At 38.7% G+C, this 26,216-nt stretch overlaps 1 protein-coding gene and 2 non-coding genes across 4 annotated transcripts; all 3 read right to left on the bottom strand.

Moving 5' to 3' along the window:
• Positions 1-521: 521 nt before the first annotated feature.
• Positions 522-25,867, bottom strand: NOP58 (NOP58 ribonucleoprotein). Of its 2 annotated transcripts, none has more exons than XM_060783129.2 (15): positions 25,676-25,867; positions 22,027-22,103; positions 21,197-21,249; positions 20,220-20,344; positions 18,747-18,883; positions 17,514-17,578; positions 15,685-15,819; positions 14,163-14,308; positions 12,455-12,581; positions 11,700-11,863; positions 9,921-10,055; positions 8,455-8,516; positions 6,262-6,398; positions 2,853-3,004; positions 522-926 (listed from the first exon to the last, which is right to left on the bottom strand). In XM_060783129.2, exons 1-15 carry the CDS (start codon positions 25,718-25,720, stop codon positions 864-866), a joined length of 1,623 nt encoding a protein of 540 aa, XP_060639112.2. In that variant the 5' UTR covers positions 25,721-25,867; the 3' UTR covers positions 522-863. The 2 variants fall into 2 exon arrangements, with proteins under 2 accessions (XP_060639112.2, XP_060639118.2); XM_060783135.2 differs by having other exon boundaries at positions 2,853-3,001.
• Positions 12,156-12,243, bottom strand: LOC132762278 (small nucleolar RNA SNORD11). The gene has a single exon (XR_009630165.1). It is a non-coding gene; the product is annotated as a small nucleolar RNA SNORD11 (small nucleolar RNA).
• On the bottom strand, positions 13,849-13,933 carry LOC132762280 (small nucleolar RNA SNORD11B). The gene has a single exon (XR_009630167.2). It is a non-coding gene; the product is annotated as a small nucleolar RNA SNORD11B (small nucleolar RNA).
• Positions 25,868-26,216: the final 349 nt, after the last annotated feature.

Here is a 26,216-nt window from a genome sequence, read left to right as displayed (position 1 = left end):
CACCACCGACACAAGCACGGTTGGTGGAGATGAGAGAGAGGACCTTGTCATTGGTGGCCCCCCAGCTCTGGAACTCCCTTCCCCAGGGAGATTAGATTAGCCCCCACTCTGTCTGCCTTCAGTAGGAACCTGAAAACCTAGATATTCCAGTGTGCTTTTGAATGACGGCTTAGCCCCCGATCATGACTGCCCAGCTCTAATTTACTGATAAGGTTTATTTAACATTTTAACCCAATCCTGGCCCTATAGCCTGTGTTTTGCACCAGCCTTTGCATTTCCCTCTCAAATCTGATTTTGCTCACAATACTCTGGTTACTGAGGTTGGTTTTTATACTTTGCTGGTTTTAATTGTTTAATTTAGATTGTTTATATATTATGTTTTTTATTGAGGTTTTGCTTGTAAATTTGTTTATGCTGGGCTTGGTCCCCATGTAAGCTGCCCCGAGTCCCTTTGGTGAAGATGGTGGCAAGATATAAGAATAACGATCATTATTAAAGGAGGCACAAGAAAGACATAAAGATGGGTAGAAAGTAGTACTTTTATTCAGACTTAAGTCTGCAGGGAGGGACTTGATGAAATATTATTTACTTATTTAAAATATGTATATATTGATTTTCAGGTATAACTCCTCATCACAACATTACAGTATGGATATACTGTTGTGACACTGTCAATAAAAAAATGAATGTCAGCAAAACTTAGATCAGGTTAGAAAAATGCAAAAAACAAAACAAAAGAGGATCTGCCCCAAAGAAAGGCAACTTATCCCCCTGCTTTCCCTTCTAATGAAGGAAAATATTTTTTGTGAAGCAAATGTCCTAGGCCAAATTAAGTCATCCCAAGAGATTGTTGTTTCCTCTTCTCAGTCATCATCTTTGGGCTCCTCTTTGATTTTCTTCTTCTTCTTTTTCTTCTTCTCTGTATTCTGAAAATAAGCATTCAACATATAATTGGTTAATTAATTCATACTGAATATATTTTCTTAATTAATATTGAGTACAAGGGAATCAAAGGGATTTTCCTATTAAGGAGGACAGGAGTAGGCGTGCATGGTCGTAGTCTAGTTTTCTTTGCTAATCTCTTTAGACGGAGAAGCTCAAGAGCTGCAGGAATCCATGGTTACCACTGATATAACCCTTATGAAATGAGTCAACAGCACTCAGTCGCAGAAGGTAAAAGCTTTCATCTCTAAGCATCTCAGCAGAACAAAATCATTCTTCACAATGTAGGCAGAAGCAATCAGCCTTCAGAAAGACTGGCTTCTCCAGAATTTCTGAGGAGTGTAAATGGAAGCAAGGCACGCAACATCCAAACATCACAGCACGGAGCTCCTTGAGCACAAGCCAGAACATTTCCTCCTAACTGTTAGCTTGATTATGGCTACATTACGCTGCCTTGAAGCAAATCACTGCATTTTGCTTGTGACTCACAAGGCACAAAGGAGACCATTTCCTAAGAAACAGGATGGTCTGAGCATGCTGAAGCCAACTGGGGCTATGGAACACACAATGAGGAAAATGCGTCATATGTAGAAATGTTTGGAGGACAAAATTAATGGAGACTCTGGAAATCCAAGTATTTTAGATCACAGAAATGGGTAGGTTCACCCTCAAAAGGAAACCCTACACAAGTTGAAATGGAGGGAGGGAGGATGATGGGGAAGCAGAGAAGAAATGCCTTCCATCAGAATCTTTCTGTATTTGAGGAAATTCTAATTACTATTTGTCCTTTAAAGCAAATTGCTTAGACTGATATGTACAAAAACAAATCACAAAGCTTAAAAATTTTTTTTTGAAGATCTCAGTGTGCACTTGTTCATTCATTCAGTCACTTCCAACTCTTCGTGACCTCATGGAACAGCCCACACCAGAGCTCCCTGTCAGCCGTCACCACCCCCAGCTCCTTCAGAGTCAAGCCAGTCACTTCAAGGATAACATCCATCCATCCTCTTCCTTTGCACTAGGATACCAGTTATTCTATCATAGGGACAGGCAGTTTGCAGGCTGTAACCTACTTTGGTTTTGGTGTTGTTTTTCACTATAACAGCAGGATCCATCAACCATTTTTTTTTGTTTAGAGATTTTTTGCCTTTGTAGCTTCTCCGCTACAAAGGCAAAAAGCAACTCAGAGTCGCTTACAAATTTATAATTTGAATACAACGTGCATAACCATAAAACCAAAGGCTCATGCAAAAAATATACACTTAGAATGAAGGGATACAGATGGTAGGAATTTGTTAGGGGTATCAGAACTGAATGGAGCTCACAGTTCTTGCACTTGTAATATCCTAGTTAACCAGAGTTCTCTTTGACAGATCATGGGTGCTCTCATTGGTTCTGCATGCTTTTATGATTCCTAGTCATTCAGCATGAATAGTAGCAAAATTGCTATTCTTTCAACCTAAGTCATTTTAGTAAAAGCTAATATGACTTGGGTTGGAAGAAAAGTAATTTTGCTACTATTCATGCTGACTGAATCATGCAGAACCAATGAGAGCACCCATGATCTGTCAACAGATCTGAATTGTGAGTTTTCCGGGCTGCATGGTCATGTTCCAGAAACATTCTCTCCTGACATATCGCCCACATCTATGGCAGGCATCCTTAGAGGTTGTGACGTCTGTTGGAAATGAGGCAAGTGAGGTTTAAATATCTGTGGAATGTCCAGGGTGAGAGGAAGAACTCTTGTCTGCTTGAGGCAAAATGTGGACAAAACATCAGGAGAGAATGCTTCCGGAACATGACCATACAGCCCGGAAAACTTACAGCAACCCAGTGATTCTAGCCATGAAAGCCTTTGACAACACATGTCAACAAATCCTTTCTCTCCATCCTTTTCCTGGTTTTCTTACCTCTACAGCTATGCTGGTTGATGGCTCTTCTTCATCTTCCTCCACCAAAACGGCTTCTTCTTGAGCTTTATGTTTTTTATCCTTTTTCTTCTTCTTCTTTTTGACACTTTCATCATCGTTTTGCTCATCCTCTATGGCTGCCTCCTCTTCTACTTAAAAAAAGGAAAATAAAAGCCTAGAATTGCCATCCATCAAAACAACCCAGATTTTATTTCAATCACAGCATTGTTGTTGTTGTTGTCTTTATTTATACCCCACCTTTCTCCCTGTGGGGACTCATTAGAGAAACACCAGCAAAAAGCAAAAATATACATGCTGGGAACAAACTAATATTAGTACTGAAGTGTAAACCAAGTTGAAGAACACAATGAGGAATGCTTAATGACAATTAGCATACAATCTTTGGCAAACAACAATGCCACCGTGTGAAATTTATAGTCTTGAGATAATACTCTTTGCCTTAGATTAAAAAATATATACCTTCTTTAGTCTTTATACGCAACCTCCACAGAACTCTGGCCTTTTTAAACAAGAACAATGAACGACAACACTTTTTCTAAAAAGGAAGTTGTAACTAGCCAAGAAAAGAGAAATCTAAACAAGAAGGATTTACAGGCTACTCAAGATTTGGACTTTTGGCAGTCAATGGAAAGAGACTATGGAGTTCTCAATTTTTATTGTACAGTGATGTAACAAGTTACAGACAGGGACAGGATGCTGACTGCCCATAATGACAGTATGAACTTTTTTTTTGAAGTGCAGGAATGGTGTGTCTTGCTTTGCATCTTTTGTTGATATTTGGAGTGATTTTACATAAGGCAAGATCAGTTCCCCTATGAGAAGATTTATGTAAATGGGGAAAATGGTAACAGGAACAAGGAGCAGGGGGTGGGAGCAGCAAATACTGAACTTTCCTTCACAGTTGTCAACGTAAGGAACTCTATCTTCTTTTGCCATAAGTAATTATGCAAGTACCCCGATCTCACTGTGAGTGCTGTTCTGAGCTGTATGCTGTGCTTTGATGTTAACTACACATCACAAATGAGCAACTGCTGCCCAGTCCATTAGGACTTGAAATTAATCCATCTTCAAGTAAAGGAAAATGATGCAAATATTCATTTTCTCTACAATAAGCTGTGCCATTAAGCAGAATAAACCCTCAAAAGTGGTTATGCTGGGAACACTGTGCCATTACACCAGCAGGAGTCAACTGTCATGCCCAGCATGGGAGCCCATCACAAGTCACAATGTAGAATAACTTAACCTACATTTCATTGCCACTGACCCTTCAGGAGTAGGTGCCTTTGTCAAGGTTTAAACTGCTTACTCCCAGCAGTGCTTGTCACAACACTTTCAAGCCAAAAAAATAAATGCTAAGGCTCCTGGGAGGTTCTGTCTTTGGCTCACATCACAAGCTAGAAAACATGCCAGTGTGGGACGCTTTCTTCCCAAAACACAGCTACAGACAAACGAACCAAGAACATCTGTATTTTACACAAAGCAAAAGGGATATTTTTAATATATATAGTACCAGATCAGGTTTATCAGTATTTCTATTCTCACACAACCAAAGAAACTTCGCATCACTTCCCCCATTTAACAAGCAGCAAACGAACAAAATGAAAGTAATAAAAAAATAACTAAACCTGTGCATATCACAATGAAACGTCTTTCAGAATGTATATATGTAAATGCACTTCCAAATCTATCAGAAGAAAACCACACACATTCAACTGGAGAAAACTATACATATTGCAATAATGTTATAAACAACCAGTACGTAGGTGTGTAATTTACTCCTTTAAGGCCAGATCTATCAGAAGAGTTATTCACAGTGAAGAGTTTGTTATAATGTTTCTAGAATCATAAAATTGGAAGAGACCTGAAGGGCCATTCAATCCAACTTCTTTCTGCCAGGGAGAGACAAACACTCAAAGCACTTCTGGCAGATGGCCATCCAGCCTCCAGAGAAGGTGACTCTGTCACCCGCCGAGGCAGCATATGCCACTGCTCTTACTATCAGGAAGATCTTTCTAATGTTTAAGTGGAATCTCTTTCCTTATTTAAAAGCTTCCCATGCAGTTGTGTGTATAATTAGAAAAACTTGGAACAGTACAAATACCAATTAAGCTTAAGTCAGGCAACTAGTACACATTATATCCTGCTAGCTTTCCAAAAGCATCAAACCCAGGCTGAGAAAATAGGTTATGTGGGAGATGATTTCTACAGGAAGTAAGGTATATTATAAGATAGGGTAACATGAACCATAAACATGTAGTGGGCTAAGGGGCCCTCTTAGCATATAACATTTCTCTTTACTTTGTATGTCTGGAATGCATTGCTAGAAGTCCAGCAATTGCTTATTATTAATTACAGAATCCAAGATGAAAATAGGGTTGTTTTAGAGGACATGCAGAATACAGAAGGGACCGCCCGCCCACTGCATCAGACACATGAAGCTATTCTAAAGAGTCCCCTAACCCTATGGACCAGATTTAGCTGTTGGCGGCTGCAGAAGATAAGAAATTAAGGGAATCTAGTTCTTCCCCTTGTCTTCTGTTAACATGCTTCTCTTGAATCGTAAGGCCTTCTTGTTAGAAGAGGGACACCACTAACATCAATTCAGACAATTATATCTACTGGACATGTTTAATCGAAAGGCAAGTTTTCATTATTCAGGCTTTCATGCTGAGGAGGGCACTTAACATTTCACTTGAAAGAACTCAGATGATTTAATCTGTTAGAGGTAGCAAAAAGGTGGTATGCACATTTCTCCAAAAGAAAAGTGTAATAATAATAATAATAATCTTTATTTATAGACTGCCCTCTCTCCCCAGAAGGACTCGGCAGTTTACACATAAAAAGGCAAACATCCAATGCCTCAAAATAGGTACAGACACATCAAAATAATACAAAATAATGAAGAGTAACAACAGAAAACTTACAACAAAGGAATTAAGTATAAAAATAAAATAAAATCAAGAACAATGCACCCATTAAGACATAAAAATTAAACATAAATAAACATTACGATGTACACCCTAAAACAAATTATGAGATATTACATTTTAAATGGCTGACAATGGTGTTTCATTTAAGATAATAACAACCATTTAATTAGCCATGTAAAGTAGCCATCAGCCCTAATCCTCCTCCTCTCCACACGCTAAAGTGCATAGGTGCGTTTTCAGAAGTTTCTTAAAGGAGAGAATGGTGGGGGTCGTTTTTATTTCTTCAGGGAAGGAGGGAGTTCCAGTGACGGGGAGCGATCACAGAGAAGACAGTCCAGAGGAGTTGGAAATGAATCTGGGAGCAGATCATGCTTAAACTCTTGGATGCAATAATAATAATAATAATAATAATAATGATAATAATAATAATAATCGTATCCAGAAGCAGAGTAACTAACCTTTAATTTCTACTACTTTAGTCTTCTTGGATTTCTTGGGAGCTGGTACTTCCTCTTCCTCCTCAACTTCGATTTTGCGCTTTTTTGGGACCCGAGGGAGGGTAGATTCCCCAGAAGGATCGTACGTTTTCACTTCACTTGAACAACAGGAGAGGTTTTATAAACTAAGCTCATAAGGCAAGTGCACCAAATATTTCTGATACAGTGACAATGGATTAATTCACACTTTTCTCGGATGTCCTCAAAAACTCCCACTCAATGTTTTTACAGCACCAACAACATAATAAACACTACTGAATGAAGAAATGATACATTCTTCTTTTGTTACATTAAGACAGGTACTGAGAACAAATGTTTCAATTCAATTCAAGAGCAATATGTGTTCTGGAAAGTTCAGTTTCATTTACATCTGGTATGCTTATCACCATGTTTTCACTCAACAAAGGAAATAACTTTGTCGCACTCATCCTTTCCTTGAACTTCCCTGTGTCTCTTTCACACTATGAACACCACCAAACTGAAATGAACCAATAGTGTAATCTTGTTGAGGAATGAGGTATCCTTCAGCCCTTCAGAAGTAGATCTCTTACAGTTCCCATCAAAACTGACTGCACTGCTGGCTCATCCCCATAGGAAGTCCAGGAAGTCTGAAAGACCAGTGAGTTCTGAACCCTAACCCAGACCTTTTTCTTATATACATCAGAAATCAGGGCTAGGTGTTTTTAAATTTTTCATGAACTGAACCAAAGGCCAACAGCCCTTCCTTATTTGTCCTGAACATTTGCTATATCACCTCTGCATATGGATCTCCTATGGTTTAAACCTAGCGTGCAGTAATTGTAGAGTAACAATCATTTCTGGGGATGTGAATAGACAACATAGCACAACTGCCATATGTGGCTATATCCCTTTTGAGTCTAGAGATGACAGCAGCAGAAAAAGTGATGATGCAATCAGATAAACAACTACTGGCTGCATTAGTGTGCATTAATAGAATCCTGTAAAAGAACTGTTTAAGCACTTGAGAGACTAACGTTAGTCACAAAGGTGCTACAAGATCCCTTTCCATACCGATATTCCAGAGTAACATGGCTATGTCTTTGAATTCTACCTCCACTGTATTGGTGGTAGAATTGCAGAAGAACATGGTATTATCTGAGAACAAGTACAGACCTATAAACTATGGTTTGGTATACATTCTCCTGAAGACAATATGTAAGATTTATGTGGATGAGTCTAAAAACATTAATAAATAATATATGGTCTTAAAAGAAAAGAGGATGACTGCACAGAATAGTCTGAGCTCTTCACCTGCAGGGCTCATCCATGGTCCTTTGATTCCTGATGTAATTTTGCTGGAGGTATTAAATGCCTAGCAGCCATCTACCTCTACTATAACTACAGAGTGACTGAAGCACAGCTATAGGGAATGCAGGTACCATTTGTTAGAAACTCCAAGGAATCCAGAGCAGACATCGAGATAGATTTTCATCTTGCTTAAAATTATTGATGTTTTAAAGCAAAGCCCATTCATAGACAGTCAAATGTTTAAATACAAAACCCTTCACAATATTGCATATTAAATGCATGGGCAATTTTAATAAACTCTAACATTATACAAGATACTACAGAAACCCACAGCCCGATCTATAAAATCAAAGAGGACCATGACACTTATTTGTTCTAGCCAGGGGTCCCCAAACTAAGGCATGTGGGCCAGAAACCCCCCTCCCTAAACTTTAGACTTCAGGTCGCCCCATGTCTGAAACAGCTTGAAGGCACACAACAACAATCCTAAGTAATCTCCTCAGCCAAAAGCAGGCCGACACTTTCCATTGAAAGATTGATAAGTTTATGTTGGTTAAAACCGTTCTTCATTTTAAATACTATATTTTTCTTTCATAATTTTTGAGCACTATAAATATGTGTAGTGCATAGGAATTCATTGTTTTTTTTCAAACTATAGTCTTAACCACCCAACAATCAGGACCATGAACTCTCTGCTTAAAAGGTTTGAGGACCCCTGTTCTAGCACAATGTGCAGATACTACTCTTAGATACTGCCATTTGCATGTATGTGATACTGAGAAGAATGGAAATATTTCTGTTGACCCAAATATCAAATATTTTTCTGAATCTAGCAAACCTTAAAGTATTAACAGTAAAACAAAGAGGCAAAACAGAGCAACTTACCTCTTATGTTGATATTTGTCTGCCCTGGCCATAGCTTTTCCTGTGCCACTTATGCGCCTTATCTGAAGTTATAAAAATATGGGTACCTCTTAGTCCTTGAGAAAAGGATTAAAATTGAAAGGGGCTGCTGGAAGGGGAATGCACAAATAAACTAGGTAGCATAGAAGGTGCTCTGTGGTCACAGGATGTAAAAATTAATGTTGATTTAATTTATCCAAATCTATTTTATCTTAGTCATAACTATTTCTGGAAATGTTCGAGGCCTCTCTCAGCATTCTATAATGAGACGTCAGTTCTGCAGCCCGGAAGAAAAGTGGCAAGGGTCCGGGACTCAGAAACCATACAGCTGAGGACTGAACAAGTTAGAATTCAACTTAGCAATAACATCTGCTTAATATAGGTTGCCTATCCCTTACCCGAAATGCTTCATACCAGAAGTGTTTGGTATTTTGTATTTTTTTTTCAGATTTTGGAATACCTTTATTATTTGCACATACGTACTAATAAAATATCTTGGAAAAAGGATTCAAGTCTAAGCATGAACTTAATTTATGTTTTACATAAGCTTTATACATATAATGTGAAGATACTATATATATTTGAGTATAAGTCTAGCTTTTCAGCACATTTTTAATGCTGAAAAAGGCCCTCTCGACTTACACTCAAGTTAGGGTTCGGGGGGGGGGGGGGCAGGCATGGGGCTGAAAGAAGCCCTTCTACCAGCTGTGTGCTTCCTTCCCTTTCGGTACAGCAACCCAGCTGGATATTTGTGCAGAGACAGGAGAGGAAAGCATGCGGCTGGGTTGCTGTGCCAAGAGAAGAGTAATTATTGGTATCTATTTTTATTTTGAAACTGATCAGTAGCTGCTGCATTTGCCACCTTAGGCTTATACTCAAGTCAATAAGTTTCCCCAGTTTTTGTGGTAAAATTAGGTGCCATTTTATGGCTTAGCAGCTATTGGTGAGTGAGGAAAGAAAGGTCTAAAGCCTTGGTGTTATTATAGCTGTTTAAACTAGCCAGGTGTCCCCTCATCTCCAAAAATAAGGTTGTACTGTATTCTTACAATCTTTATATTCTGATTTGCCTACAGGATTCAGGGAGTTCTGGTGTAAAGACTACTTCATAACTGTGTAACCTTCCTATCCATAATTATAATTACCAGACCTGAATGTTGACATGAGCCAAAACAGCCATGCTAATACTGCAGGGTTGGACCAGGATAATTGTTTGCACTAGAATGACATTGCCATATTTGAGCCAATGCTTACACACTCTTAAAATTGCTTGTTCCCGGAGTTTAACAAAAAAAAAAAAAGCCTTCCCCCAAGAGAGCAGTACAGAGACTATAGAATGCCCTTTCAGTTATACTTATTGGGATATTCTCACTACAAAGGTTCAACTGGCTCCAAAATATTTTCTTTTCAGCCCCAGAGAACAAGGTATATTTCGACTTCTATGTACTCACCCCTTTCTCTTCCAAGTGCCTTAGTCTTGTTTCCACTTTCAATCTGTTCTCAGCGCCCATCTCAGCACTGGTACTCTCTCCAAGGGCATCGTAACGAATAGTTAACGCTGTTTTTGCAGCCAGCATTCGTGAGATCTTACAGAAAAGAGTGAAATATACCCAGTGAAACCTCAATGACAATTTACTGTACACATGCAACATTATGAAAATCATGCTGATGCAAGGAAACACAGTGGGAAATTCTGGATAAAATATGGATGAGAAAGATCATAGCACTCAAACTTTAATGTTTGCTTTTTAAGAAATGATCTCAAGTCAAAATAAAGCCTAAATATCTTAAAGGCACCAGATCCCATTTGATCTTGGAAACTAAGCAGAGCCAGTCCTAATCAGAGCCTGGATGGAAGACCACCAATGAACACCAGGTCCTGTAGGCAATATTTCAGAGGAAAGAACTGGCAAAACCATTTCCAAGTAGTCCTTGCCTAACAAAACCTTATGAGGTTCATGGTGTCACCGCAAATAGAGTGACAACCTGCAGGCACATACACATAAAATGTAATACAAGTCAAATACCCTTTTAACTGCAAGTAAAACAACTGCTCAAATACTTATTTCCTTCACTGCATATTTTCATATGAATAAAGTGCCACAGGCATGTAAAAACAATTACCCTACTGAATTACATACAATAATCTTTATGGCACTGATTTTTAAAAGGCAAGAGTAAGATCCACATCTCATTTATTTTCATAATAATCTATTATATGGATTTCTATGTACAGGACTTCCGCAATTTGGATGCCACCAAAAAGTCGTTTTTCCCTGTTACCATTCTATTAATAGGCTCTGAGGACTACACCACTAAGCCTTAATACAGTGGTTCTCAACCTATGGGTCCCCAGATGTTTTTTGCCTTCAACTCCCAGAAGTCCTAACAGCTGGTAAACTGGCTGGGATTTCTGGGAGTTGTAGGCCAAAAACATCTGGGGACCCCAGGTTGAGAACCACTGCCTTAATATGTTGGTAAGGCCTACTTGGGCACAGGATATCTAAATAGTAGTATGAATGCAATGAACTAGGGAGGAAAAAACTCCCAAAATAATTTATTCTCCCTATCTTCAGCTTTGACTTGGTGGCAGATCTTCCCAGACCCACATCGTAGAACACATCTCAACAGAAGATGATTTTAGAGTTAACTCTGATTTGAATGCAATTGACTGACTTATGTCTTTCAATCAACACAGATCCTTCCTTTAAGCCAAAGAAAATGTTCAATACAGCTACCGTTTAAAAATACAGCTCAGAAACAAAGCCTGATAATTTAAAATAATCTAAACCACAAAAACTAGCTAGCATCCACTCATGGAAGATTCCCTTCACTACGAAGTAGCTTAACTGCCAAAGCCCTACTCAAATAAAACATCTCTCTACTAATTAGGAAGGTCAACCTGCTCAATTTGGACTGTTGTCTTCTAGTTTTGATGTTGGATGAGTATACCAATAATCAAAAGCTATATGTGAAAGTCTTCATGTGTTTGTGTGTGGAATTTATTATAAGCAGTGAACTGGGGAGACATAGGGCACAAAACCTTCTGATGTTTAAGAACCAGCAGGTTAGACTTTGGATCAAACTTTAGGTGAAATCTTAGGTCTTAACTCCTTAGTTACCAATTCTTTCAATTTCAGGGCAAAACACTCAGTTGAACACTTTCTTACTAGTTCTATCAAGACAGTGGTGCCTGAGGAAAACAACATGCACAATAGAAGACATCTTACCTTCCCCTTGTTTTTGGCTGTTGTTTGCCCCACAAGGGAAGCATGATAAATCAAACCAAACTTGGGAGTGTCGTGTTTCGTCTTCAGAGCTCTAAACAGTGCTTTTTCAGCTCCCAGAATTTGAACAGTTGATGCTGGATGCTTAGCCAGATTCAAAAGGGAACCTGTGAAAAAGAGGTGCAAAGAAGAGATTCAAGGAATGAGCAACCTCTGCAAACTGACAACTCTGCTGACAGGAATCAAGCTTAAAATTTTAGAACAACAAAAAAGAGTTGCAGACATAAAACAATCCTCTGCAATTGAGAGTTCTGGAGAAAGAGACTAGTGTCAGGTTATACTATTGTTGCTATGGAAATTGGTTGCAACTAAAACCAGATTCATCTGTCTCCTCTCATGACTTGAATTAACTACATCTCCTTTAATACAGCACAGACTGCAGGGAGCAGAGCTCAAGAAGCATCTCAGAAGAGGTAGTGACTAGAGTTGCCTTCACTTTTCCAAGATGAAATCAGGCAAACTTCAGAAATGAATCATCATTGAATGCTTCTAGGCTCCTACCAATGTTGAAACCTTGTAGTTTTCAGTACAGTCCAGCAGCTATGGGCTTTTTCTTGTTAAATCCATTTTTATGCTGCTGCCTGAATCTCACAATATCTCAGAGTGATATAAGCAGAGATAGTCTGGTTCATTAATTAAGATGCTTTGGGCACTGTAAGGTACAGAATAGAGTAAGACACATTTCTAGCCAAGTATACCTGCGTGTGCAATAAGCCGGGCTCCAACTAGCTCTCCCACCATCACTGTAAGATTAGGTGCGATGGCCATCATCCTGTTTTTTAGATAATCATATAGTTGTGCTCGATAGTCTGAGATCTCGATGACCTGAAAAATATGATACAATTAGTCACACTATGCAAAGAAAAGTTGGTAAAAGCAAGTTATTAAAAAAGAGAGCAGAAACGTTTAATAAGAAGGCAGTTACAGGAGTTAAGCAACTGCCTGCCTCTTGAAAGTAAGGATTATATAATAATACTTTATTTATAACCCACCCTCTCTCCCCAAAAAGCTTGGTTGTCTGTACCACTGTATAGAATTTAAACACACACAAAAATGTACACCCCAATGCCCTGAAAAAAAGACAGCAGCATAAAAATATGTTAAAAGCAACTGATCCAGCCTATGGCATGAGCCAATTGGAACACGGACATTATTAAAAGAACTGATATTGAAACAGCATGGTAAATGCCCAATTGCAGAGCACTCTGAAACTTTGGTGTCAACACTGAGAGGCCCAGTCCCTCACACTCTTAAATACAGATGTAAATAGGCGAGGAAGGCCACCAAATCAAATCTGCATTGTCTGAAAGGCTGTAATGTGAATAGGCAAACAACCCCTTGAGATATTTTGAGCTCAGATCATTCAGGTACTGCAGACAAAAGGTGTGAAATCCATATGTTCAAACTGCTTCTACAATAAAATTTATGTTCATTTTCAAATGAATTATTTCTTGAATACTCGTGTAAGATAAATGTAGGCAACTGCTGGCATGGTGTAGTGCTTTGAGTGTTGGACTAGGACTCTGGAAAACTAGGGTTCGAATTGCCACTCAACCATGGAAACCTATTGGGTGAACTTGGGCAAGTCACACAATCTTCAACTTCAGAAGAAAGCAAAAGGAAATCCCCTCCAAACTAATCTGGCCAACAAATCACTGTGAGAGGTTTGCTTTAAAATCAAAGTAAGTCAGAAACAACTTGAGGTTAAACAACTTTCAGACATTTGAGATGCTTCCTTGAACCAAGTTTTCCAGTGACAAAAAATCTATAAAGCACTGGATCCAATATAGAATCAAGTTACAAAGACGGCTTTTTTCCTTTAGTTCTCAAGTGATGCATCTGATGGTAATCAGGGTACTGGTTTCAACCCAAGAAGCTTACTGTTAACTTGGACTTTGATCTATTTTTAAATCTAAGATGAAAGGTCAGTGAAAAATTTAAAAGTAGAGCAAAGTTGCCTTGCAGTACTTTTATCATTTTTAAAACCAAGGTAAGTGATAAAATGGGGTATCCTAATATATGCAGACTTTAGAACAGCAGAATTAGTCAAGTTCATATTTTGAATATGTTGTTACCCTAAATCAATGATTTCAGATGGCATCAGAAGAGGTAGTGACTATGCAACCCTCAGTTTGTATTTCAGGAATGCAGCTTCACAAGAATCATCACTGCCATCATGAAGTGGTTATTCAGCCACTTGCTGGCTTAAGCACAGCTTATATTAAAGAGATAAATGCTTACTGGCATTTTGGCTAATGAATCAAAGATTTAACTCCAACAGAACTAAGCTGTGAAGTGTTTTTGTGGCTTAATACACTTTGTAAATTCCATTTTCATTAAAGGGTTGTTTTTTTTATTGAACAGTGGTGTCTGTTATTGCAGTTCTATCCAACACTACATAACCACCTGGTCACACAAGTGCTGTATGTTGCTGATATCTTCTTCAGACACTTCAGTCCCCATGGAGATCTCTGCAGCTGCTTTCACTTCCTCTTCGATTTCCTCGGGAATGACCTCAGACAAATCAGAACAGGAAAAGTTTTTTCTGTCGCCTGGGGAAATGAGGAGCAAAATACAGGAATAAGGATAAGAAGCATAATGTATAAAGTTAAATATGAGAAGCTAACAGGAAGAAATGGGAGATTTTCATTGGATTGCATCCACCAGTGTTGTCACACAAAGCCATAGACAGCTTCTTTCTCCACTACTGTTTATTTGAAATAGAAATGTCCACAGTGTGATTTGAATGACAGACTATATCAGCGTTTCTCAACCTGGGGGTCAGGACCTCGCGGGGGGGGGGGGGGGGTTCAGAGGGTTGCCAAAGACCATCAGAAAACACAGTATTTTCTGTTGGTCATGGGGGTTCTTTGTGGGAACTTTGGCCCAATTCTATGGTTGGTGAGGTTCAGAATGCTGTTTGGTTGTAGGTGAACTATAAATCCCAGCAATTACAACTCCCAAATGTCAAGGTCTATTTTCCCCAAACTCCACTAGCGTTCACATTTGGGCATATTGAATACTCATGCTAAGTTTGGTCCAAATCCATCATTGTTTAAGTCCACAGTACTCTCTGGATGTAGGTGAACTAACAACTCTAAAACTCAACTAAAACTCAAGGTCAATGCCCTCCAAACCCTTCCAGTATTTTCTTTTGATCATGGGAGTTCTGTGTTCAATTCCATTGTTGGTGGAGTTCAGAGTGCTCTTTGTCATAGGTGAACTATAAATTCAAGGAACTACAACTCCCAAATGACAAAATTAATCCCCCTTCCCAATTCCACTAGTATTCAGATTTGGGTGTATTGGGTATTTGTGCCCAATTTGGTCCAGTGAATGAAAATGCATCCCGCATATCAGATATTTATATTATGACTTATAACAGTCGCAAAATTACAGTTGTAAAGTAGCAACAAAAATAATTTTATGATGGGGGGAGGGTCACCACAACATGAGGAACTGTGTTAAGGGGTCACAACATTAGGAAGGTTGAGAAATGTTGGACTACATGAAATGTAGAGAAGCAGTTATTAAATAAAGGCTAGGGAACATGGAGACCTCTAAATGGTGCTGGCTTGCAATGTTCATATTTTTCTATCTGTATGGCCAATACTGAGGGATTTGGGCATTGAAACCCAACACTGGAGAACCACAACTTCCCTGTGGGCATATGTCTGCTGTTTCTACAAAATTACAAAGAAACATCCTATATTTCATTTTTTTTATCATTGATTCAATTAAGAATTCAATAGAATACAGGCAATAGTGATATTTACGTAAATGTTGAAGCATTGCATATTTGGAACAAATATCATTTAATATAGTGTTGATCTCATTTTCAAATGGAAAACAATGAGCTATGTAATTTCAAAGCAATGAATACACCACAGACTTTACAACTGATTTATTGTAATCCAGCATTACTCACCAATTTTCTGTACACATTTACAGTAGGTTAGGTTATCAGTGATAATTTTGCCCAGTTCTGGAAAATGCCAACCGTACCATTCTCTACAGCGCATGATGTAGTTATTCAGTTCTTTGTCCAAGTCATCAAGAAGGGCTGGAAGAGAAAAAAAGACAGGATGTTTAAGTTTCTCTTTAGAAAAGATGTGCTTTTGAAAACAGTATCAAGAAATTAAGATCTTAGAATGGTGTGCACAATGTTTACCTTGACTCAAACACTGCAGTTAAACAAAACAATTAACATGATCAAAGAATTTCAGGGCAGAAACAGGTTTTGCAAAATGAAATGTCATCTTTCTTTAGTTGCAACTGGTAAACACTATTAGGTGCAGCCTGTTGTGCAAGTTGATGAGCCGAGTTTTCAAACCATTACCATCTATTCCAAATTGTACATCATTACAAACAAGCATTTATTTAAAAGAAATAAAGGCATATTTCACTCTAAGGTACTTCACTAATACAGCACTTTTCAGTACAGCATAATGCTATTTTGTCGTTTATGTTCAATCCGATACATTTGGACAAATTTTAAATTATTGTTTTTACTTTTTGCATCTTGTTTTAGGTATAGCATTATTGTGCTCTTAACAAAATTATATCATACACTATGTTTTTAGGCTTTTGTACTGGCAAATGAAAAAAGGCTGTGATTTGATTTAAGGGGATTTCTGTTATGTTGTCTGAGTTTCAGAAATGAAACACTGAATCAAAATAATCATTATAAGTTGAACGTGTTTTCAACACCGACTTTTGTCCCTAACACAGTCAAATGACTCAAATGTTGTACTGTCAAAACCAAGTATCTTGGCACATTTTGGACACTCCTCTACCTCAGTGACAATGCCTACAAAATCCCAGCCTTTTCAACCTTACAGTCAATCAAATATGCTTTTACTCTCATTCAACTACTTCTCTTTCTGCACACATCAAAATTAGTATTCCATTCATACTACAATACAACTGCAATATATTCATAATATGTATGTTTCAAATAATAAGAACAGTTGCAATACACTCATAGCATGTCAGTTTCAAATTATTACCACATGGAATTAAGCAGGAGCCAACATGTTTTATTTATTTATTTCATGCACTTTTCCCCCCAAGGGGAGGACTCAATAAGTCAAAATATAAATATGATCTGAAAATTATCTTTAAAATTCTATTACTATAAAGATTGTAAAGATACATTTCAGACATCCTGTACAGTACGACCCCCAGACCCATCATATTAATGGGACTTGATATCCACATTTGACAGGATATCTCCTCTCTAGACAGTTTCTAAGTCCTCCATGTGACTCTATGCTATTCTTGGGCCAGATGTCGTTCATTGCTACAGGGTTCACTATTATCTGTGGTTTCCGGTATCCACACAGTCTTGGAATATATTCCCTAGAGCTATAGAGATTGTACTTAATATCAGGCCTGCACAACTTGGGGAACTCCAGGTATTTGGGCCTTTTACTCCCAGAAGCCCTCTCCAGCTTGTTCAACAGTCAGGAATTCTGGGAGCTGAAGTTCAAAAAAGCTGGAGGGCCACAGGTTGAAGAGGCCTATATCACCACCAACCCCGTCCTTCCTCCTGAGATACCATATTGGAGATATTTGGAGGATAACTGTATTTAGAAGATAAAAGCAGCTTCCCTTCTCACCAAAATCATGAATCTGAGCTGTTGGATGAGCAACCTGAGTTTTAAAAATAAATTTGCTTCTTTTTAAAACTGGCCCTGACAATAAAAATTCAAACATAGATGCCACTCATTGTGTTTAACACTAAATTCTACTCACAGATTGCTTGGACAATCATGGTGTCAACTTTGTCTGGACTGAACTTCAACTTGTATCGGGAGAGGCTGAAAAAAAGAGCGCAAACAAAATATAAACCATTTGTCATATACTCACCTATCAAACTAAGAATTTCCTGATTTTTGTTTCCCCTCTGAGCAGCGGCCATCCCCTGCAATGGGGAGGACTACTACTGCCTATCGCAAATTAGAAAGACAAGCTGAACATTCTTATGTGTTAGTCCCAACCATTGTTCACATCAAAGTGAAGTGGAACTGTACAGATCGTTATCTGTCTCAGATTTACTTTAATGTGCGTTCTCAAATACATACATAACTAAGATCTTGTAATAGATGAATTTCCAACAAGCAAATAGGATATGTATCACAATTTTTTTAAAACATGCTTTTTCTCTGGTGCAACTTTCAGGTGAATATTTGTTTTGTTGGAGAGCAAAACGAGAAATCACTTTCTTTTAATTGCACACACTACAACAGCCATTCCCAGAGACCCTAGGGCAGGGGTCCTCACACTAAGGCCCGGGGCCGAATGTGGCCCTCCAAGGTAATTTACCCGGCCCTCGCTTAGGGTCAACCTAAGTTTGTAACAACTTGAAAGCACAGAATAACAACAATCCTATCTCATCAGCCAAAAGCAGGCCCACACTTCCCATTGAAATACTAATAAATTTATATTTGTTAAAATTGTTCTTCATTTTCATTATTGTATTGTTTTTAAGTGTCTTTAGCACTACAAATAAGATATGTGCAGTGTGCATAGGAATTCATTCATGTTTTTTTCAAATTATAATCCGCCCCTCCAACAGTTTGAGGGACTGTGACCTGGTCCTCTGTTTAAAATGTTCGAGGACCCCTGCCCTAGGGGTATTTGGAAGAATCCTGATAACATTACTGATGTGTCTTGGGTGAGATGGGGTGGGATTTTGGTTGTTGCATGATTGGAACCTGTGCTAGATTACTTATTTAAAAGGTCTGCTGTAATTACAAAAAAATGCTCAGTATATGAATCTTTCCTTCAAAATGCTTTCACAATAATTAATCTTTTTCTTTTCATCAGCAAAAAATCTACATATTGACTATGCTATAAAATCCTAGTCTCAGAATTGTTTGGTGCTTATACTATTTTACAAAAATGCAAGATTTTGACGCCTATGTATTTGGAAAGAGATCCCAGACAGCTCAAAAGCACGGAAGCTGTACAAACATTTAGCGTTACCTATGTGCCAATCCTAAACACATAGCTGCCATCTCTTTTGCTGGAAGACCACTGATAAGACCTTCCATTTGTGTACGAATGCCTCTCATTAGTTCAGTGACCATTGGGCTGTGGATACAGCTTAAGTTCAGCTTGTCCTGCAGAGAGGGGAAAGAGTAATAAATATGTCGTGAGAAACTTATAAAATATATTTACTATTTAGGCATACAGCTGACCCTAAGTGGCATTTCTGGAATTGTTTTTTTTCCCCCCTTCAGAACTTGGATTGCCTAATTCAAGGACACAGTTTAAAATTACTGTAATAGTGACACTGTTATCTTATGTCAAGCTTTCTTTGAAAATGTATGCTTGGTATGAAAATATACACTTGTTCTCAAGGAAAACTTGGAATTTATGAATTAATACATTATAAATATATAGCAAAAAGTGGTGACATCACAAGAATATAGATTCTACTCTAAAATCCTGAAAAATACAATATCTTTTTGCAGTCACTGAATTATCACAACGTTATTTAGAATCAAGAAATGGTATTCATCTGATCTGGTCATGATGATACATGCCTAAGTTACATCTCATTTGGATTACTTCAAAAAATCTACAGAAATATAATCTGGTCCAAAGTGTTGCTGCCAGATTGTTAACTGTGGCTGGCAAGACAGAGCTTACATCACTTTGTTGCCACAGCTGCATTGACTGCTGGTCAATTTGTGAACAATTGAACTATGGTTATGAATGATGTACAAGTCTACTGCAGTCCAGACCTAGGTTATCTAAAGGACTGTATCTCCTTCTATGAGCTTTCTCGAGCTTCAAGATCTCTGAAGGAGGACCTTATTTCAGTTAACTCATATTCATGGGAACATTTGGTGGGGACAGGACTGCTCCCACTGTTTGGAACTACCCTCCTAGGGAGGTTAAGTTGCCCCCTCCTGTCGTTTTCTTGACAAGTGAAAGCTTCTCTGCTCCTATAAGCTTTCTAAGAACTGACTGTGAGAGGTTTTAATGGTGAGCAGTGGATAGTTTTTTTCCAATTTTTATGTTGCATCATTTAATAAACTGTAGGTATTGATTAATTGCATTTTAATAATAATTTCCTATATGTTTTTGCTTCTCTTGTTGTAACTGTTTTTAAGTATGCTCGCTTTAAGTACAAGACAAAGTATAAATTATTCAACAACAAGCTCATTTTTATTTTCTCTCTCCCCCCCCCCCCTTTATCTGTGCAACACTTATTATATTATCAGCCTACACAGTCTTGGTTTCAATTCCTAATAGATTAGAAAAATCTAGATGCTTTGCAAAAGACAATCAGTATGAAGAAGCAGGATCCCAGAATAATAGCAGAAGCAATCAAAAGGGGGGGGGGGGGGAAACCCATTATCAACTGATAACTGACATATTTGCATGAAGCACTAAAACAGACCAGAGGATTCCTCATCAAATGCCACAAAATCACAAATCAGGGTTTACCTTTATGACACCACCCAGTTTAGCATCTGCCACAGCCAATTGTTCATGGGCATCTTTAGCGACTATCTTCTTTAAGATTTTCTTTAAATTCTTGCTAATCTTGCCTTCCACCAGAGCTGTTGATGCTTTATAGAAGAAAAGAGAATGCTGAAAAGCTCTGTATGCTTCTGAAACACCTTAGCCGTGAAATCTGAAGAGAACAACAAAACCTCACAACAACTGGACATTCATATTTATCCGTTGTCTCGAGGTAGTGACAAAATGTTGTTTGTAACCACTAATATTCAGTTCTGATAATAAATAATTACTGATAACACAAGTATAGATTCTTATGTATAGGTGTAATGGTGCAATGTTTTATAAAATCTTACCAATTTATTTATTTATTGTGCCAGGGGCAGCCAGACAATTGTATTACATTTCTAACAAAACAAAACAAACAGACAGACAAAACACAAAATTTGCAAGCTTGGTAGTTGGTTAAATGTCCTTTGACCAGTATCTGGTCATTTGGAGTGCCTCTGGTGTTGACGCAAGAAGGTCCTCCATTGTGCATGTGGCAGGGCTCAGGTTGCATTGCAGCAGGTGGTCAGTGGTTTGCTCTTCTCCACACTTGCATGTCATGGATTCCACTTTGTAGCCCCATTTCTTAAAATTGGCTCTGCATCTCGTGGTACCAGAGTGCAGTCTGTTCAGCGCCTTCCAAGTTTACATTTACCATAACTCACTGTATAAGTATACTGTGCCTTAATGTCCATATTAATTACATCATCTTAAAACAAAAATCCATAACGCACAGTATAACACATCTATAGTTCATCAAGACAGGTTCAACTATAGATCAGAGAAAAACAATATATATATTTCTCCCGGAGTTGCTGGATTGCAGCTCCTATCATTCACCACCATGGGCTACAGTGAGCATTAACAACATGTGCAAGAAAGAAAAGACAATATATGTTTTAACCTGTAATTACCTGCAAGTGCTTCCGTAGTATCCTGAAACTTCTCAAAGTGTTTCAATTTCACGCTAAAAAAAGAAGAAAATCCAACATTTTTGTAAGAATAACGAACAACTAATTTTAGTCACCAATCAAATTAATGGAAGCAATTGGAAAATTTTGAAGTTTAAAGAAAAAGTAGTTAATATATAACGAATATAAAGTACTCGCCTATCATGTGAATGATGGCCTAAGGAAAATAATATCGATTCACTTTGGTGAACAAATAGTGTTTGAATCCAGTTTTTTTTGGGCTTGACACAAATGACACTTTTAGCCATGGAGGTTTATAACATTCTTTAGTTCAAGTGCTAATTGAGGCATAGGGTTAACTGCAGACTAAAAAGTTCAGTTTGAGTTGCTACATTTAATCAAAAGATTATGATTTGCTTTAAAAGGCTGTATGCAACAATTACAGAGATAATGCAGGTAAGCACTGGGTATTATTTTTGTCATTATACTATAACATTATGATTACAAGATCCAATTCACAGTCAGTGTGTCTTGCATAACTATTTACAACATCATAAAACTAAGAAGTCTTATTGACGTGTGGATTAATCCTAGTTCTAAGCTACCCAACTTTTTTTAACTGCTTCTTTAACTATTCCCATGAAAGTTTTCCTATCCCTCCGATACTTGAATATTTATTAATGTATTATTTATCCTGCAGTTCTTTGTTGTTCTAAGATGAAAATATGAACACACTACAACAAAGGAAAATAGACCTATCATTCAACTACAGGGTATTATAAGCCACATTATTACATCAAGAAGATAATAACTTCTAAGAAAAAAATACTTACATTTTATTTGCTTTTTCAGGCGTTTCAAACTCTTTCCATAAACTATCAATTTCTTGGAGCTTCTTCTCATTCAGAACCTATGGTACAGAGATGGTGAGACGAATTAAAACACACAAAATTTGGCAAAGATTTCCTACGTTAATTTAATATTATGCAAATAAAGGTTTGAATTATAAATGGATGCCCCCAACTCTTGACTACGCACAAAGTAAATATCATGCCAACAAGACCCCAGCACCGCATTCCTAACCTCTCTACCCAGCAGCATTTTCTTGGGCTTTCAGAATAAAAGTCTAATTGGCAGTATAGTACAAGGTGCCATTTTATATAATTACAGTAAATTTACACCCAATTTTTAAACAATGAAAATATTCTGAACTCCTTTATATCCTGATATCTACTTCTTGGGAGCTTTGTTCTCATTCTCCTATCTGTCAGGTTCCATGCTCTCCCCCTACCCCTCAAAACCAGTACAACACTTGACTTTCTGTTCTCTATAGAATTTTCCAGGGAAACTCGGGGCAAAACACAACCTGCATGAAACTTTAGAACTGAGAGGAGATCAGGGCCTGTTACTTAACTGAACAGACCACTCCTGCGTATCTCTCAAACATCAACTTCAAAATTACAAGAAAACTGTCCACAGAGCATCCCTACCTAGTGAATAATGCAACCTGAAAATGCCTTTTTGAGATATCTGTATCAAGTGCAAAATCAATTCTGTTCTAAGCACCATATGTTATTCACCTCTATGTGTTCAGTAGGCATAATTCCCAGACTCACTTTTTCCTCCACTTCCAGCATTATTTTTCAGACGATCTTGCAGTAATCTCATTACATCACAGTTGGATCACTAGCAAAATCCCAATCAAGTAGGTTGCCATACACAAAATCTGTATTTTTGTTTACCTAGCTACTGTATACAAAACAGCATTCCGAGCACAAAGAAAAACTAAAACTAGGTATGGTGGCAGAAATTGATGCAACCTTCTACACTGTCACATAAAATCCAGGTTATTGGCTTTGAATTGGATTATATGGCAGTATACTCATATAATCCAGTTCAAAGCAGGTAATGTGGAGTATCTGCTCTGATATTCTGGACTATATGGCAATGTAGAAGAGGCTAGTGATGATACAAACCATGAGGCCCCATCTTCACTGCCATATAATCCCTTATCTGAATGGCTCCTTCTATATTGCCCTATATTCAAGGTCCTGATTCCAGATCACCCAATTTAATCTGGATTACTGCATGAGTCTCCACTGCCAGATAATTTGGGACAAGCAAATAATCTGGGACCAGATCCTGGGATATAGGGCAGTGTGGAAGGAGCCCTAGTGATTAAGATGGAGGATATAATAAAGTTTCACCCCAGTTAAACAGCCTTGGCGGAATCCTGGGAGTTGTAGTTTAGCAAGCCTCCTCTGCCAAGGAGTGTTAGGCATTCATTAAACTTAAAATCTCAGGACTTCATTGCATTGAGCCATGGCAGTTAAAGTGGGGTCAAGTTACATTAATTCTGCAGTGTAGATTCACCCTGTGAAACCCATGGTTCAAATTTCTACTCTGCCCTGAATTCTACAGCTCATTTTAGAGAACCATATATATATGGTTCTCTAAAATGAGCTGTAGAATTCAGGGCAGAGTAGAAATTTGAACCATGGGTACCATTTGAACCATATATATATGGTTCTCTAAAATGAGCTGTAGAATTCAGGGCAGAGTAGAAATTTGAACCATGGGTACCATTTGAACCATATATATATGGTTCTCTAAAATGAGCTGTAGAATTCAGGGCAGAGTAGAAATTTGAACCATGGGTTTCACAGGGTGAATCTACACTGCAGAATTAATGTAACTTGACCCCACTTTAACTGCCATGGCTCAATGCAATGAAGTCCTGAGATTTAAATTTAATGAATTTATATAAAGTTAGTTTGTTTCAGTTTCTGTCTTACAATAGAGAAGATACATGTACTTGCCTGAGGAGACTGCTAGCTTGAATTAAGACAGTATAATGTACTGCAGACTTCCTCAAATGGTAGCCCTCCACCCATTTGGGCCACCAACTTCCAGAATCCCTCACCACTGAACAAGCTGGATAGGACTTCTGAGGGGTGGAGGGCTGATATTTGAGGAGGCCTGCTGTACAGTGTGCCCTTAGTATGTGTTGGGTCTTTGGTTCCAGAACATTCTGTCTGTGGGTCCTTCCACACAGCCATATAACCCGGAATATCATGGTTGATAATCTACAGTATCTGCTTTGAACTGGGGTTATCTGACTTAACACTGCCGTATAACCCAGTTCAATGTGGATTTTATACAGCTGTGTGGAAGGAGCCCTGGAACAGCAAAGCAGATAATCCACAATCCAGTTTAAAGCAAACCGTATTATCTGAGTTGTTGTAGGTTTTTTCGGGCTGTATGGCGATAGTCTAGAGGCATTCTCTCTTGACGTTTCACCTGCATCTATGGCAAGCATCCTCAGAGGTAGTGAGTTCTGTTGGAACTAGGAAAAAGGGTTTATATATCTGTGGAATAACCAGGGTGAGACAAAGGACTCTTGACTGCTGGAGCTAGGTGTGAATGTTTCAACTGAGCACCTTGATTACCATACAATGGGCTGACTGTGCCTGGAGCAAACTTTTGTTGAGGGGTGATTAGATGTCCTTGTTTGTTTCCTCTCTGTTGTTTTGCTGTTGTAATTTTAGAGTTTTTTAATACTGGTAGTCAGATTTTGTTCATTTTCATGGTTTCCTCCTTTCTGTTGAAATTGTCCACATGCTTGTGTATTTCAATGGCTTCTCTGTGTAGTCTGACATGGTGGTTGTGAGAGTAGTCCAGCATTTCTGTGTTCTCAAATAATATGCTGTGTCCAGGTTGGTTCATCAGGTGCTCTGCTCAGGCTGACTTCTCTGGTTGAAGCAGTCTGCAGTGCCTTTCATGTTCCTTGATTCGTGTTTGGGCGCTGCGTTTGTGTATTATCTGAGTCCATACTGCCATATACTCCAACTCAATGTGGATTTTGTACAGCTGTGTGGAAGGAGCCCCAGAATATAAAGGCAGATAATCCACAATCCAGTTTAAAGCAAACCATATTATCTGAGTCCGTACTGCCATATACCCCAGCTCAATGTGGATTTTATACAGCTGTGTGGAAGGAGGCCTGTAAGAGCAGTGGAACTCTCTGCCTCGGAATGTGGTGAAAGATTGGATGGCCATCTGTCGGGGTAGTTTGATTGTGCTTTTCCTGCATGGCAGAAGGGGGTTGAACTAGAAGGCCAACTCTATTACTCCCTTTGGACACCAAAATCCGTGGATGCTCAGGCCCCATTACATACAATGGGGTCGCAAAATGGTGTGTCCCTGAGATTAAAGGGCAAACCTCCAGGTTTGATTTGGGAATGTTTTCAAAAGGTTGAATCCGTGAATATGGAGGACCAACTGTACTGACTCTGGACATATTATACAACAATACTACTCCCAAGGAAAGCTGAAGTTATTTCAAATTAGTACTGAGGCGGGAAGGGAAAGCCCTTCCCGGATGTAAAGGCCTTCCCTCCCCTCAGACGCCTCTAAAGCTGGATTGCCCAGCCAATTCTACCCGGCCGAGGGAGCACATGGCGGAGGAAGCGCGGCGCTCACCTTGAAAATGGCGTACCCGGCCGCCGTCTCGAAGAGAACCAGCATGGCGGCGCCGGCCCGAAGACGGAGCTCCCCAGGAACAACCAAGAGAGAGCCGGGCGCGCGAGCCCCCGACTGCCAGGTACGAAGCACGCGCGCAAAGAAACAGGCGCACGAGAGCGGAAATGGCGCCTCGCCGGAAATGCTTCTCGCGGGGCCTTCTGGGAAAGCTGCTGAGGGTGGAAGTGGGCGGGGACATAAAAAAAAAAACCCTAAGGGTTACATCTTCATAGTGTCCGACCTTGACGTCGGGTTCTCGAGTCGAGATTCAATACAAACTACTAACAGGACTTTTTTTGTGTATTTATTTAAAGAAAGACATGATCTTGTGAGGGGAAAAAAGCAAATAAATACAAATTTAGCGAAATTGCAGCCACGCTTTGGCGAAGGGCGCTTTTGAGAATAGAGATGAAGAGAGTGGGATTATTCCAAAATTGAGATCCCACGACCTGATCCCAGAATATCTGCTTTGAATTGGATTAAGTGAGTCTACACCGCCAGA

The sequence above is a fragment of the Anolis sagrei genome, chromosome 1 (genome assembly GCF_037176765.1).
Source record: "Anolis sagrei isolate rAnoSag1 chromosome 1, rAnoSag1.mat, whole genome shotgun sequence".
NCBI classification, from domain to species: domain Eukaryota; kingdom Metazoa; phylum Chordata; class Lepidosauria; order Squamata; family Dactyloidae; genus Anolis; species Anolis sagrei.
The sequence above is the reverse complement of the archived record's forward strand: the minus strand, read 5'-3'. Positions and strand labels throughout refer to the sequence as shown.